The following is a 16,009-nucleotide window of genomic DNA, read 5'->3' on the forward strand; positions in this document are numbered from 1 at the left end:
TTTTTTAATCTTGATAAAATATCTTTTATTACGTTAAATAAAATTTAAAACATTATAATACACAGAAAAATATATACAGTTATACACAGATTTATATTTATTTTTAAAATATTGTGATATAAATTATTTTAGATAATATAATATATAATTTTTTTAGATAATGATGATTATAAAATTAATGAAATTTGTTTAAATTTATGGGTAAGTTATATACTATCATAAATATATATTAAAATATAATCGACTTAATAATAATAAACCAAATATATTATAAAATATAGAATATTTTAATATTACTAAATATTTTAACTATGATATTATCATTATATTATTTTAATTATTTTCAAGATGATAATAAATTATCAATAAATCATTCAAATTATTTATTAAGATTAATAACTAATTATAAAATATGACTAAATCTAAAATTAAAAACAGCATGACAAACAAGTAAATTTACTTCTCTATATATATATATATACAAAATTCTAAAATTCTCTTTACATACAATACATACACTTTTACACAGTTCTCACTCTTCAACTTTATGTACCTCTTGTTTAGTAAAAAAAAGAATTTTATGTACCTCTTCTCATTTATTTTACTTTAAAACTTTTTCTGTGTTTATTTGTGATTAATTTTTTATTTCTTTTTAATAAAGTTTAATCTTTCATATTTTTATACTCTATTTCTAAACTCATATAGTTTATTAAAGTCTATAATAAGTTTAAATATAAAACAAAAGTTAAAACATCAATCATTTAGAAATACATTTGTGTGGGTGCATATCATGATTTTAATTTAAGAAAACAGATAGAATTGTTTTTTTAAGGGTTTAAGCGAAGTATTTTTTTTTATATAGAAGAGGCAATCTCACTCTCTAGAGTCTCTACACATGTTAAAAATCGATTCCTTGAATATTCAATACGTATAGGATCACAAAGTTGATCTTAAACCCAATGGTGAACCACGTGATTAATGAACCTCTTTTTATTCACACTGCATCACATGTTAGAGGGTAATGGGATGAAAGTGTCCTGTGATGGGAGAGTAGTATTTATGGCAACTTGTCCTGCGATAGCTTTTTTGTTCTTTTGCCAAAATGGTCCATGGAATCTCTCTGTACATATTTGCCTAACGATACCAAAATCTCTTCATCCAATATTAAACATGTATAAGATCACAACGATGATCTCATATCTCAAAACGAACTTGTGAATTGGATCGGAGTTGAGTGCAGCCCGGTAGCTTTACTCCTCCTTCTGCAAACCAAACTCCATCCTGCTGAGGTGTCAGACCTTTCTTCAATTCTCTCTGTAGTTTTTAAGACTCAAGACTAATCGTTGTGTAGATGGGAGGAGTTTCGCCTTCTGCATCTGTTAATATACCAAGTTGCATGTTTCCTAAGTCCCATGCCGATGAGAACTTTGAGACTTGTCAGCATTATACATGTTATGACAAATAAAAAGACCATCCACATCACTCTCCATGGGAGGGGACTACAAGGCAAGTGTGCCGCATATACTGGAGTCAGTACTCTGATCACCTGAAACTCAAAAAACACTCACTTATTCATTTTGACTCAACACAAGAATCCTACGTTTCTAGGCCAAAAGGGAAGAGGAATATACCACACAGGCGGGTGCAATAGGGACGAATGTGAGATTTGTCTTTCTATCTTCCGGGTGAATGTTCAAAGTCTGTCATGGAAGATTACCAGAAAAAGGATAAATGGATGTCAGAAACACAACACTCGCAGCAATATAAGTTATGGGGCTAATGGAACAAAGACAGGGAGAGAGAAGCTTATATCATCTAATACCTGCTCACAGAGAGCTTGAAGAAACTCAGAGTACGCTATAGGTCTGATGCCATTGAACTTCGCAAGAAATGAATGCTTGATGATGTCTATCATCATCTCACAGAAGAAGACCATAGTAGCATTCTGCAGAGTCCAGGTAAAATTAATTAAGAGCAACCTGTAAAGAGACTTGTGTTTAATTTACCAGTACTTACGTAGACAAAGTTTCCAAACCATGGACCTTCAGCCTCGAGAATGTTTTGAGCCAAAACAGAGACTAGGAAGGCCGATATGTGGAATCTCTCTATTGCATCTGGTAGATAAATAGTAAAAGAACCAGATCATACCAGTAAATAGCTGGAATTAGAGTCTCAATCCGACCACATCCTCAAAGGTGGTTGGAAAAGAACTAAGCTGCTGTTCAAATCTGTGGGAGTAGCTTAAGGTAATGTAGTAGAAGCTTACCCGCATATACTAGACCATGAATGTTGTCTTTGCTGAAACGCTTGAAGACACTGCTCTTGATCTCGGCAAAGTTATTTGACACCAAAAGGGCCAACAAGGCATTGTTGTGAGCAACAATACAAGTTGACAACGTAATTGCCTGAGCTAATAGAATGAATGAATGGAGAAGTGAAGAGACAGTCAAGGAGACAAGAGAATAAAGATGTGAAAGTAGTTAAACAGGAACCAAACTAGGAAACAAGTCATAAGGATATTCGACGCAACCATCGTTAATGCCAGATCCGAAACGAATCTCCATGTAGAAAATCTCAGTTTCTCAGGAGGGGAAATAGCCAGTCCCGCTGCGGAATTAAACAGAGCCCCAAATACATCTCCACAAAAACTTTGACAGAGTCTATCAAATATCTGAAACACAATATCTGTATTAGTACCAATTGGATAGAGCAGGGAGCAAGCTGGATAGAAGCAGTGAACTTTCCAACTAACTTATGCATGTGATGGAAGGAAGTAAAAGTGAAAAAAATCTAGTTACCTCTAAGATATTATAAACCACATATAGTTTTATGGTACTTTGACCACGAATCATGTGGTAAATCAGGCTGATATCTGCGGGAAACAAAACAAATTAGAGAACTGTTTGGAGAATTCATTTCCACATCACTTTTGATGAGCTGAACAGAAAAGTCCATTCTAGTAAGTGACAAAGTTAATGCCCTATCCAAACCATGTTTCATTAGACATGTTTTGATAGATTAAACGTAAAATATGCAAATCAAGAAGATTTTAGTGCACCTGTTCTGCCAAGAAGAATGGTACCAGACGCCAAAACTAGAAAACAAGCAAGATCAGACAGCTCCGATGAGGAAGGCCTCCTGAACTGCCTGCCACGAAAATTACTAAGTTACTTCCTCACAATCGGAACAACAGAATCGTTTATTATATCGAAGATATATATACAGTCGAGTCAAAGATGCACATTGTGGTAATATAGACTAGTCCATAGCATGTTATACTATCAAGGAAGAATCTAGGAAGTAACTCACCTCTTCTTAAGAGCACCCCAAAACATCAGCAGGACTCTTATTGGCATGACTGTCAACAATGACAGAAACGAGTTGACGCAGACAAAAAAGCCAGTGTGTAGAAGCTGCATAAGATGTAATATAACTTCAGTTTAGGTAGTTCCTCACACCACACGTTCAAACTCATCAACTACAAGAAGGAAGCTAAACCAAGAACGTTCAGAGAGTGTGTTTTTTACCACTTCGCATCGCCATGGCAAGCGGAAGATCATATCATATATCCTCTCCCGTTCAACATCATTCCCAGTGGTGGTTGTGCTCCGTAACGAGACCCCACCATAAATCTCCCCCATAAAGTACTTCATAGGTGACCTCGTCTCAGCACTAAGAACTGATAACAACAAACAGCACAGAACATTACTACACGGAAACAATCGTAGATAACAAATGAAAAAAGATTGAAACCTTACAATCAGGATCATCAGCCATAAGCTGATTCCAGTCCAAAGAAGCTTCGGTGTCAAGTCTCGCCGTCACCACAACATTCCCCCCATTCGTCTCACTCCTCGGAAACTGATTCTGCACTTCCTGAAACGGCGGATGATTCTCCTTATCAGAAGAAGCCACGGTCTCGGAGAATCTCTCATCGTTAGTCGAGTCCATACTCCCGTTGACGTTCCTCTGCCTCAGCTCGCCGAACTTGAACCCGTTGTGCTGTATCGTCTGCGTTACTGTACTGCCACCACTGCTGCTGAAGTAATTCAACCTGTTTTCGTAAACCGATCTCTCACCACCGCCGTCGTCGCAGGAGGCCCAGCTGGGATCCTCCACGGAACCGTTCGCGATCGATGCGAATTGAGGATCGCCATTCTCAGGGATAGTCTCGACTTTGTTGTGCTTCTTCTTCTTCTTCCTTTGTCTCCTTCGCTTAGGAGATTCAGTGGAGTCGATTCCGGTGACCGGATCTGAGCTGGAACGGGGGATTATTGGCGGACGTGAGTCGTTGTCCAAGGAGCTGAGAATCTCGAAGGAGAGTTTTCTCCCGTTGGACCTAACCGTCATTGTCAAGAGGAACCAATGGAGAAGAGATGAAGCAAAATAAAATCGCCAAATCGGAAAAACAGAGAGGAGAGGTGGAAGGGGCGAGGGGATTGTCGTTGTCGAGGCGGAGACGCTGTTTTTGGGAAACGCCGTTTAGATGCGTGGCAGCAGGCGTCGTACGTTTTGAAGCGATTCAAGAGGGACGGTGACGTAGCATGCCAATTATATATTGACAAGTGTCACCTGATGTCGCTTTCACGATTCTTAGCTGTGACAAAAGTGTGATTTCCCGCATTCCATCAGTAATCAGAGATCCCTATGTACAGTAGTAGCCCACTTGGATACAAAAAAACTAATGGACTTTAAAAAATTGTTACATTATACTAATATACTCTTATTTATATAATCATTTAAATAAAAAATAAATAGATTATATATATGAAATATTGTATTAAAATATAGAATAACCCTTATTTCGAAACAAGAAAAATGCAAATGACATTTATAATGACATAGAAAATATTTTTTTAGGAAAAATAGTCGTAAGCTTTTTAATAAACCAGAAAATACATGCTCTCACCATTCTATAAATAATGTAACTTTGATATTTTTCATACATATTAAAAATAGGTAAAATATATTTATTTTCTCATTAGTTACATATATTTAACCAATATTATTTCAAATAAATAAAATTATTTGTAAAACTATTATATTCTGTGTAACAAAAAAAATTATCAAAACAATATTTTTTGTGAAACAAAAGTATTATCTATTCTATTAAAACAGAAGTACAAAATTAGATTAACCCTTAATTTTTTACTATATTTACATTGTCATGCCACTGAAGCATTGAATGAAGTTATATTTAAGTATGATTGTCTTTTCCTAATTTAAATAATAGATTTAAGCATTTAATGTTTTTTCCTAATTTAAATAATAGATTTCCTTAATAAAATCTTAACTAAAATATATTTCCTAATATATTTCGTTGTAAAATATTAAATATTTTTAATATCTATTAGTAATAAATAATAAAATAAAAAATCACACGTCATAATCAATTCATGTAACATATAAATAAAATATTTTTTCCATATATTATTAGCATAATGCTTCCTATATATGTCCAATTAGTTATAAATATAAAATTTGTTTATATGATAATAGATGACTAAATCAGAAAATATAATTATTTTAAAGTAATAAATAAAATCGTTATGTTTTAAAATGTTATATTAGCAATTATGTAATACATTTTAATTTACAAATATATATAGTATACCATTAGTACAGAGAAAAAAATTTAAGTGAAAAAAAATATTTGTACTGTCACGGTCTCACGGGTCAAACTCTAGAATTAAACAAAAACAGCACAACGTTATTTTTCTTTAACAAATTTATTTTAATAGAAATTATAGTTTCAAATATGATTATATATTTTATGTATTTATAATTTTATTTCTTTGTATTTGAGAGATGCTAAGATTTTTGAATTGGAAAAAATGAAGACTCACTTCTATATTATTTTAATTAGGAAATTTAAAATTTATATCATAATATTTTATTTTTATTTTAATTTTTATTATAACTGTAAAAACTAAGTTTCAATCTAAATTTATATTTAAATATTACAAATACATCATTTAATATTAAAAGAAAAATTAAAAATATAAAATAAATACCCGCCCGGTCGGACGGGTCAAAATCTAGTTAACGTTAAAACAAAGGATCTATTGTTTACAACTTCAAAATCTGTAAAATATTTTTTTCCAAATTTTCAATTTGTGAATTTTTTATAATGATTTCAAAATATTTTTCTTTATTTTTTTTAAATAATCATCAAAACAGTGTACATGATTTGAATCAAAGTCGAGTTCACATTCGATTTTGGGTATTCGACAAATAAATTCAAATAAAAAACTGTTTTGTAATGTTTACGAAATAATAGAATCATCCTCATATTTTACAGGTTACAAAATTTTAAACCCGGTTTCAAATGTTAAAATATGTTATTTTCAACAGATTAAGTAATAATGTTTGGTATAGCTTACCAAACATATAATGTTAATCCTTTGTTGGGCCACAACATTTACAAGACCCCTTAGCCTAAAAGGCTTCTTATACACTGATACTCTACCAAATCAGCAAGGTCACATAGCTGACGGATGATCAGATCAACTTCATAATCGAATAATCCATCCCCGCGAGAGGAATCATCATGATGGCACTTCCACCTCCTTCTCCGTCATCCTCACCTTCTCTTCAACGTCTCTCCACCTTCAAAAACCCACCTCCTTCCGGACCCTCACCGTCTTCCAACTCATCTTCTCCACTAGACTCCTTCGCCAACGACCCCATCCTCGCCCCATTCCTCTCCCCATCCTTCTCCTCCTCCACCTTCTCCTCCGCCGCACTCGCCTCCGGCTCCCCCGCCTCCACCGCCGAGCGTCTCCACCAAGCCATCCGCCTCCTCGACGCCCAGCTCCGCACCGACGTCGTCTCCCGCCACCCCGAGCTCCTCTCCCAGCTCTCCTCCCTCTCCCACGCCGAGACCTCTCTCTCCTCCCTCCGCTCCTCCGTCTCCTCCCTCCAATCCTCCATCCGCCGCGTCAGATCCGACCTCTCCGAGCCCGTCCGCTCGATCCGCTCCAAATCCACCCAGCTCACCAACCTCCACTCCGCCTCCGAGCTCCTCTCCCACTCCGTCCGCGCGCTCCGCCTCTCCAAGAAGCTCCGCGATCTAACGGACGGATCGGATCCGGAGAAGATCGATCTCGCGAAATCCGCGCAGCTCCATTTCGAGATCTCAGCGATGTGCAGAGAGTACGATCTCTTCGGGATCGAGGCCATCGACGAGGAGATCAAGTTCGTCGACCAGATCGGGGAGAAGCTGAGATCTGAAGCCATGAAGGTGTTGGAGAGAGGCGTGGAAGGGATGAATCAAGCCGAGGTTGGGACTGGGTTGCAGGTTTTCTATAACCTCGGGGAGCTGAAGCAGACGGTGGATCAGTTGGTGAACAAGTACAAGGGGATGGCTGTGAAGAGCGTTGGGGTTGCTATGGATATGAAAGCGATTTCTTCTGGTGGGCCTGGTGGTGGTGGTGGGTTTGGGCCTGGAGGGATTAGGTCTAGCGGAGCGCCGCATATCGGTGGTGGAGGTAAGGTTAGGGATGCACTTTGGCAGAGGATGGGGAGTTGTATGGATCAGTTGTATGCTATTGTGGTTGCTGTGTGGCATTTGCAGCGTGTGTTGTCCAAGAAGAGGGATCCTTTTACTCATGTTCTTCTTCTTGATGAAGTCATCAAGGTATATATACTCGTTAGTTTAAGCTGCATTTAGGTAATTGAGAGAAAGATGGAGTGTTCTTGGATGTGGATGAGATGATTCTTGTTACTTTTAGGGAGCATGATTTATGTTTGATCAATGTTAGTAGATGATTTTGCATAAGAAAGAAGCCTTTGGTGTGTGTTTTTTGTGATGTTAGGGTTAGATTCAAGGTATAAGGAACTTCTTGAATTTTACTGGAAACTTAGACTCTCAGAGTTTACTTGTTAGTTTAAGCTGCATTAGGTAATTGAGAGAGAGTGTGTTCTTGGATATGCATGAGAAGATTCTTGTCACATTCAGCGAGCATTATTGGTGTTGGTCAACGTTAGTTAGTGATGCTTCCATGCTTTTGCATAAAAATGAAGCATTTGGTTTGTGATGTCAGGGTTAGATTCAAGGTATAAGGAACTTCTTGAATTTCACTGGAAATTTAGGCTCTCAGAGTTTATTCGTTAGTTTAATATAATTGAGAGAAAGATAGAGTGTTCTTGGATATGCATGAGAAGATTCTCGTCACATGTATCGAGCATGATTGATGTTTGATCAACTTTAGTTTATGATCCTTCTATGTTTTTGTGATTCAGGGGAGAAATTGGTTAAACTAGATTCCAGCCTTTATTTTGAGGTTATATTGCTGATGTGAAGTGTTTATATGCGACAGGAAGGTGATTCTATGCTAACAGACAGAGTCTGGGACGCACTTGTGAAGGCGTTTACCAGCCAAATGAAGTCTGCATTCACAGCTTCGAGTTTTGTGAAAGAAATATTCACCATGGGATATCCAAAGCTGGTGTCTATGATAGAAAATCTCCTTGAGAGGATCGCTCGCGACACCGATGTGAAAGGAGTGTTACCTGCGGTTGATTCAGAAAGGAAAGAACAAATGGTTTCGTGCATTGCAATATTCCAAACTGCTTTCTTATCACTATGCTTTGGACGGTTGTCAGATCTTGTGAACTCTATATTCCCTATGTCGAGCCGTGGGAGCTTACCTTCCAAAGAACAGATCTCACAGGTACTGTCACACATTCAAGACGAGATTGAGGCTGTTCATCCAGATGGTCGTTTGACTCTTCTAGTTTTGCGTGAGATAGGCAAGGCTCTTAGTAACCTTGCTCAACGAGCTGAGTGCCAGGTATACGTTACTTCTTTTTGTCTTCTATTTCCCTTCGCAACTGGTGGTATATGGTAGACATTGTCCTCTTCCTATTCGCACTATCTCACTGAGTGTAGATTCTATAAACTTTGAATAGTATGGCCTCAAGTTCTGTTTGAATATAATGCAGGTTGCATGCAGATGTAAGGGTAGAATGTGTGTGTATAAAGTAATAATTCGTGCGGCTACTATAGTTTCCTTGTTAGGAAACTAGAGCTATTTTTACCTGTGCTATGAAATGTACATGTGTTAGCTGTTCCTTTGGCTGATATATTAATTGGGGTTTAGCAGAAAGAGAAGTTAGACCATTATGTATGCTTTTATATTTGATATGTAACGCGGCTACATGTATATGGCAGATTTCTACAGGGCCTGAGACACGCCAGATAACAGGTCCTGCAACTTCAACACAGATCAGGAATTTCACATTATGTCAGCATCTGCAAGGAATCCACACGCATATCTCATCCATGGTAGCGGACCTTCCCAGTATCGCCGCTGATGTATTATCTCCTCATCTGGGTGCGATATACGCTGCGGCGTGCGAGCCAGTTACACCTTTGTTTAAAGCGATGCGAGACCAGCTGGAGTCATGCATTCTTCAGATCCACGACCAAAACTTTGGTGTTGACGATGCTGCCTTGGACAGTAACACCTCCCCATACATGGAGGAGTTGCAGAAATCGATTCTTCACTTCCGTAGGGAGTTCCTATCCAGGCTGTTGCCTTCCGCAGCAAGTGCTAACACTGCAGGGACAGAATCAATCTGCACTAGACTCGCGAGACAAATGGCTTCAAGGGTTTTGATCTTCTACATAAGGCATGCTTCCCTGGTGCGACCACTATCAGAATGGGGGAAACTCAGGATGGCTAGAGACATGGCAGAGCTGGAACTCGCGGTGGGACAGAATCTGTTCCCTGTGGAGCAGCTCGGTGCACCGTACAGAGCTCTTAGAGCATTTAGGCCATTGGTTTTCCTGGAAACATCTGAAATGGGATCATCTCCTCTCATCCAGGATCTACCACCGAGCATCGTCCTACATCATCTCTACACGAGAGGCCCAGACGAGTTAGAGTCACCGATGCAGAAGAACAGACTGAGTCCAAAGCAGTACTCACTGTGGCTTGATAACCAAAAAGAGGATCAGATCTGGAAGGGGATAAAAGCGACTTTGGATGATTATGCAGTGAAGATCAAGTCGAGAGGGGACAAGGAGTTTAGTCCAGTGTATCCACTAATGCTTCAAATTGGTTCTTCTTTGACAGAAGGAAACTTATAAGCTCCTTATGTGTGCTTTGTTTCATCTTTTCAAGGCTTTTAAGAGTTCTTCGAATCAATAACATGTTTTGTTGTCTCAAGGAGTTTTCTTACAGTCATAGTGACAATACCTCGTGTCATGTAAATCGAGATTCAGACATCATGACATGGCTTGTGCCTTCTTCTACATAGAGCTTTTTTTTTTTTTTTGGTTTCGTTTGAAGAACTCTTGCTTCTTCTGTGTATGTTTTATGTTAACATCAGAGTTTTACTCTGCAAAGAAGGGAGATTCATAGTTCATGTTCTTACCAAAGAGTATTTACATGACATAATACAAGCTGTCATATATACAACAAAGGCTGCAAGACGCTATATAAGTATTAAGAACCCTCTCTCGTAAGGAGGTTCTTCTACTACTAGTAGTCTAGTACTACTACTATATCTCTCATCAGTTCCCGACGGGAATAGATCTCTCACCTAAGCCGAGTGGTGAACGTGAACGTTGACGCCTCTTGATCTCGGCGAGGACCTTTCTCAGCGATGGCTGCCTTATCTTTTCGAATTCTTTCTTTATCTTCACCACTTGGCTATGTTTCGGACCATCTTCGTTTCCATTACTGATCTTGTTCTCCATTTTCACCGCACAAACCCGAGGACAAACAAAGAAAAGCCCAGTTATAACTCTGTTCTGCTAGGTGAAAACTACACACGAGTTATGTCTGAAAGTAGAGAAGAGAAATCAGGTTGGTGCAGAACGGCAAGAAGATAATAATATACAGAGCGACGACTCACCATTCTTTCTTGATCTTATCTCTCTATGTTTATATACAAACATGAAGAGAAACGAGACAAGGGCTGCGTTCTCGGTGAGATGTGGTTACGTGTCAGATTGTGACGATTCTCCTCTACACATTTCTTCGAAATTGACCATTCCTTTGATAATTGAAACTCGAGGAAGAGTCGGGTTTTGAACGTTGAGAGACTTAAAAGGCTGCTGCAATGTGGACTCAAGTCGTTGGTCAACTAGAAGATTCTGGTGGATATCCTTTTGAGACCATTATCAGTCGTCAATCGTTATGCAAACGCATTAGCCTCGTGTTCCCTTTTTGGGATTTAAGTATTGAGATGATTACACGTTTTGTTCTTTCCTTTTTTTTTTCTTTTTTTACATCTCCACTTTTGTCTATACCACATACTTTTGTGGAAATTTCCTTAATCCACGAATTCAAATAAGAAATTTAATACTTCTTACAAAAAAAAAAAAGATGAGTTTTGGATTTTGAAACAACCTATTTTACTTAGGGGTGGGCACTTTACCCGATATCCGAAGTGGCACCCGAACCCGACCCAAAAAACCCGAACCGAAATCCGAACCGAAGTAGTAAAATACCCGAATGGGTATTAAGTTAGGAGAGATTGGATATCCGAAGTAGTAAAATTTTTACCAGTCAAAATACAACTTTTTGTCAAGATATCAAAGAGACTTTAGAACTCTATTTATTTTAGGCAAAAATCTTACAAACACACATCTATACAACTCCTAAAGATACGATACAAAATGCAATTTTATTAGCCTAAAAACATCTTAGAAAGACCCATGAAACAAAAGATACATCAACTCTTCTAAACCTATCTCATTTGCTTGTCCGTAAGAAAACAGTGGAAACTAAAGTAGGGAAAAGGGATTTGAAGGCGGGAACTCAAATCTGAGAACAGCAAAATAATCTAATTCGAGTTACTTAAAAGGGTTTATCCACTAAGATCAACTTGTAAGTTCACCGACTAATATGATTTTGTTATTTTATATTTGATATTTTTTTAAAGAAGTAAACAAAAATATTTTCAAATTATATTATATTTTTAAAATAAAAATGTTAAAAATAAATAAAAAATAGCATTATTACAAATTTTTTAAAATTATTTTAACTTCGTCAACAAAACTCAAAATCATAAACTCTAAGTCCTTGGATAAAACCTAAACCTTAAATCTTTGAATAAAACCTAAACCAAGAATAAATCTTATATTCTAAATTAAAAATACTAAACACTAAAATACTAAATCTTAAAAATACAAGACCCTTAATCCTAACTCCTAAATATTTGGATATAAATAAATAAAAAATAGTAATAATTACTAAAAAGAAAATTTTAAAATACTTTTAACGCCGTAAGAAAAATATATTGAACCCTAAATACTAAATATTAAATTTTAAACAATAAATTCTAAACCTTATATATTCAAGAGTTTAGAGATTATGATTAGCGTTTAGTGTTTTTAAGATTTAGTGTTTAATGTTTTTGATTTAGGGTTGTGATTTATCTAAGTTTTAGAATTTATCTAATGGTTTAGTGTTTAGGATTTAGATTTTATGGTATAGTGTTTTGCTGACGGTGTTAAAATATATTTTTAAATACTACTATTTTTTATTTATTTGTTTAACTTTTTATGTAGTAATAGTGGTGTTATTAGATGCACAAATAACCTATCTACTTAAAAAAAAAGAAGTTCATGCTTATCGCTATATAAATCGTTTTTCTTTCGGAGTCAAATCTTTAAAGTATCTACAAACGATGAATGCAACTTAACTTTTTAATTTATCAAAAGAAAACTTAACTTTTTAATAATCAATATGACTTATGAGTACGGCAAACTCTCAACTTGGAACTTGCACCACAAACTAATCAGCTAAGAATCAAAGATGCTTTTGATTTTAAGGTGAGGTTACAATTCGATAAAAAAAAAAGAGTGAGGTTACAAATAATCATCGGTACTTATCTAAGAAAATATGAACACAAAGCTTTATGTAAAAACAAGACGAATCATGAGAACAATCTATTCATAAAAGTATTCAATTTCATGTTCTACTTCCACCTTATAGTTTTAAGTCATATAATCTAATGCAAAAGCTCAATCGATAGAACTATATCATGTTTAATTTCACTTTGATTAGTATCCTTTTATTAGTATAAAGTCAATTTAGAATTCGAATTTCACACGTGAATGGACAATATCAATTAAACAGACGAACCGAATCAGAATTCTGAACAAATGTGTCTACTCAACTTTCGGTATGGTGGTAGTGGAAAAGAGAATAAGATTCAGATAAATATCATCATGATATAGAAGTGATTGCCAGAGGGAATACACTACTTTATACAAACATTACACTACAAGTCTTGTATCTTGTATATATATAGAGCCACCAGAAATATTTTAAATCACGTACTTGTATCTAAGAAAACTAAGCCAAGTATATTTATAAATAAATAAATGCTTGACAATCTTATCGCAGAGTACGGGCACGGATACGGCAATGGCTACGGCCACAAGGATCACAGAAGCAGAGGCTACGGCTTTGAGGAGCACAAGGAGTACAAGTCTCATATGGAGTCAGAAGGAGGCTACTTTGACCGTCAAGCCCGCTACGACCACCGCGTGAGGCTTCCGGCCAACCACGGCCGTCCACCCATGGCTCACATGCCTCTCTTTGATGAAGACGACTCAGATGTAGAGGAATTCTATAAGAGCAGCCGAAGCCACCACACTACTGTGTTACCGCACCACGGCAAAAACCACCACCAGCAGCCACCTCATATGAACTTCATGCCCCCACCTCCGATGTCTCAACCTCACCATAGTGTAAGTGTAAGCTATGTTGTAAGGTGTCGCAACCTAAAAACATGTTACGTTCAAGACATTCTTTCAAAGTGCCTGACATCTTTTTCGCAATAATATGCATTATTGCTGAAAATAAAATGGAATCTGATTAATATATGTTATCTCTATTGATATGATAAGTCTTTTATGATATAATTTCTATGATATAAATAGTTTCTCTCACCGTTGTTAATTTTGTTAATGATGATTTGTAGGGAAAGATGGGTAATGGATGGCAGGGGAAGCATGAAGATGCATACCATGGCGGGCACGGGATGCAGCACCACGGTGAGTATGGGATGCAGCAGCACGGGATGCAGCACCACGGTGAGTACGGGATGAAGCAGCACGGGATGCAGCACCACGGTGAGTACGGGATGAAGCACCAGGACAGGCTTATGGCTCCTCAGATGTCACCACATCATGTCTACATGAACCCAAACCATGGCACTGGCAGTGGCCATGCTGTAGTGGTCAATGCTTCGGAAAACTGGCCAGTCAGCAACAGCGGTGGCGGCCATTACAAGGCGGGGTGGGGGAGTAAGGGACTCTAGCTGCAACCAACTACTCTGCCAGTTCAAAATAAAAGTAATGATTATGTATACTGAATAATAATATTATAACTAAGACGTGTGTGATGAACATGTTTCAGTATCGTACTAAGACCAAACATGGGACTTTTAACAAAAAAAACAGAAAGTATGCGTTCTCGTTTGATGAACTTATGATTACTAAAGAGTGTTGTTGTTGCTGCTTATGTTGAATAAAAATGATGCAAGTATTATCAATTGATATTCCCATGCACATGGAAAATTTGATTTCACAAAGATTAGTTTGAAGAAATATTATGGCCTGTAAATAAAAAGAAAAACTTGATGATCGTCGATCGATTGCAAGTTAATTAAATTAGGGTGTTTGGAAATAATATATCTTTCCTTACAAATTCAAAGCTTTAAACCCAAGAATTGAATAATTATATTTTGAGATCATCTTGTGTCACTTTTGACTTACAAGTACATCATCAACTGCAACCACACTTTAAAACTATAAAACTTCCCCAGTTGCTTCACTTGGATTTACCGTTCATCCAACAAATGCAGTTGGAGTATTAACATAATAAAATAAAACAAAATTAGAAATGATTTTTTTTTTTTTTTTGGTGATTTGAATTCAGTTGACGCATATGTATCAAAGTTGGATTGTATTGAGTCAGTTAAAGCCTAAAATATAGGCTTATCATTTCCAAGAAAATATAACAAAACATATGAAATTGCCGACTATTCAACTTAGAGACATGACTAACCTGTTGATAGAAAAATATCTGTCTTATTGGTAGCTGATAGATGTTCAATCGGGATTTTAGTTGGTTTTGGATTAGTTTTTTATTTATCAGATTATAAGCAACAATATTCAAACTAATTTAAAGAAGTTATTTCAATTGTTTTCTTTTCAGTTTGAATTCGGGATTTATCACGAGTACTATACATCATCTTCTAACAGTTCCATTGTAGTCTACTGTCTAATCATGGCATATGTGCATGCCACTAAACCCCAATAATCATCTTGTAAGAATATGGGGTATACTTCACATAGATGATGTATAGTACTCGCTTTATTTAGATTCGGATAGGGTCTGTGCATGCATGTGGCTAACGGCCATTGATAAACATATATTGGGATCTCACAAGATGATGTATAGTACTCGTGAAAAATATGATGTATAGTATGCGGGTTGAAAGGAAACAGAGATGATAAAAGATAAAGCTTTGTATTTTACTGAAGTTCAAATGTTCATTTCATTAACTTGATTGTTCTCGGTTACAATGCATACTCTTATATAGGTTTAAGGAACCATCTAGATCAATGCCTTGCTGTCACATGACAGCTCATACATTAGCTCATGCATCCTCATCCTGTAATGCAGCGTAACGGTTTGATAGATCCACTTGATGAGGCTGCTTGACTGTACTCTGCTTTACTGCTAACGGGATTCTGCTTTCTCCTTTATTGACTGAGTCTCTTTGTCTTGTTGCAGGAACACTGATGGATCTCGTCGACTGAGCAAAGCCCAATGTCCCTTCTGTCCTTACTGATTGGGCTTTGCTGTTTTGCTGAGTACCAGTTGGGCTGCTCGCCTTAATACCCCCGTGCAAACTCGAGGTGGGTGGCAAATCCACACCGAGTTTGAACCGTAAAGAGAAGTAGCTTTGATGTGGCAGAGATTTAGTAAAAATGTCTGCTATCTGCAGAGATGCAGGTATGTGCTTCACAACAAGA

The 16,009-nt window shown here is 36.9% G+C and overlaps 4 protein-coding genes across 6 annotated transcripts; 2 read left to right on the forward strand and 2 right to left on the reverse strand.

Moving 5' to 3' along the window:
- Positions 1–1,024: 1,024 nt before the first annotated feature.
- LOC108814373 (protein POLLEN DEFECTIVE IN GUIDANCE 1) lies at positions 1,025–4,485 on the reverse strand. The gene is made up of 11 exons (XM_018586927.2): positions 3,759–4,485; positions 3,528–3,679; positions 3,310–3,413; positions 3,059–3,147; positions 2,799–2,872; positions 2,521–2,671; positions 2,267–2,434; positions 2,017–2,114; positions 1,823–1,945; positions 1,632–1,700; positions 1,025–1,546 (listed from the first exon to the last, which is right to left on the reverse strand). The coding sequence occupies exons 1-11, from the start codon at positions 4,348–4,350 to the stop codon at positions 1,337–1,339; spliced, it is 1,830 nt and encodes a 609-aa protein (XP_018442429.1). The 5' UTR covers positions 4,351–4,485; the 3' UTR covers positions 1,025–1,336.
- A 2,008-nt stretch (positions 4,486–6,493) lies between these two features.
- LOC108817770 (conserved oligomeric Golgi complex subunit 5) lies at positions 6,494–10,281 on the forward strand. The gene is made up of 3 exons (XM_018590558.2): positions 6,494–7,639; positions 8,322–8,795; positions 9,176–10,281. The coding sequence occupies exons 1-3, from the start codon at positions 6,551–6,553 to the stop codon at positions 10,094–10,096; spliced, it is 2,484 nt and encodes an 827-aa protein (XP_018446060.1). The 5' UTR covers positions 6,494–6,550; the 3' UTR covers positions 10,097–10,281.
- A 59-nt stretch (positions 10,282–10,340) lies between these two features.
- Positions 10,341–11,081, reverse strand: LOC108817728 (uncharacterized). Of its 2 annotated transcripts, none has more exons than XM_018590491.2 (2): positions 10,867–11,081; positions 10,341–10,762 (listed from the first exon to the last, which is right to left on the reverse strand). In XM_018590491.2, the coding sequence occupies exons 1-2, from the start codon at positions 10,867–10,869 to the stop codon at positions 10,523–10,525; spliced, it is 243 nt and encodes an 80-aa protein (XP_018445993.2). In that variant the 5' UTR covers positions 10,870–11,081; the 3' UTR covers positions 10,341–10,522. The 2 variants fall into 2 exon arrangements, with proteins under 2 accessions (XP_018445993.2, XP_018445994.2); XM_018590492.2 differs by having other exon boundaries at positions 10,341–10,793; positions 10,867–11,062.
- A 2,133-nt stretch (positions 11,082–13,214) lies between these two features.
- Positions 13,215–14,524, forward strand: LOC108814154 (uncharacterized). 2 transcript variants are annotated; one of them, XM_056991210.1, is made up of 2 exons: positions 13,215–13,720; positions 13,948–14,524. In XM_056991210.1, exons 1-2 carry the CDS (start codon positions 13,346–13,348, stop codon positions 14,284–14,286), a joined length of 714 nt encoding a protein of 237 aa, XP_056847190.1. In that variant the 5' UTR covers positions 13,215–13,345; the 3' UTR covers positions 14,287–14,524. The 2 variants fall into 2 exon arrangements, with proteins under 2 accessions (XP_056847190.1, XP_018442160.1); XM_018586658.2 differs by having other exon boundaries at positions 13,283–13,714.
- Positions 14,525–16,009: the final 1,485 nt, after the last annotated feature.

This window comes from Raphanus sativus, chromosome 7, assembly GCF_000801105.2.
Source record: "Raphanus sativus cultivar WK10039 chromosome 7, ASM80110v3, whole genome shotgun sequence".
NCBI classification, from domain to species: Eukaryota; Viridiplantae; Streptophyta; class Magnoliopsida; order Brassicales; family Brassicaceae; genus Raphanus; species Raphanus sativus.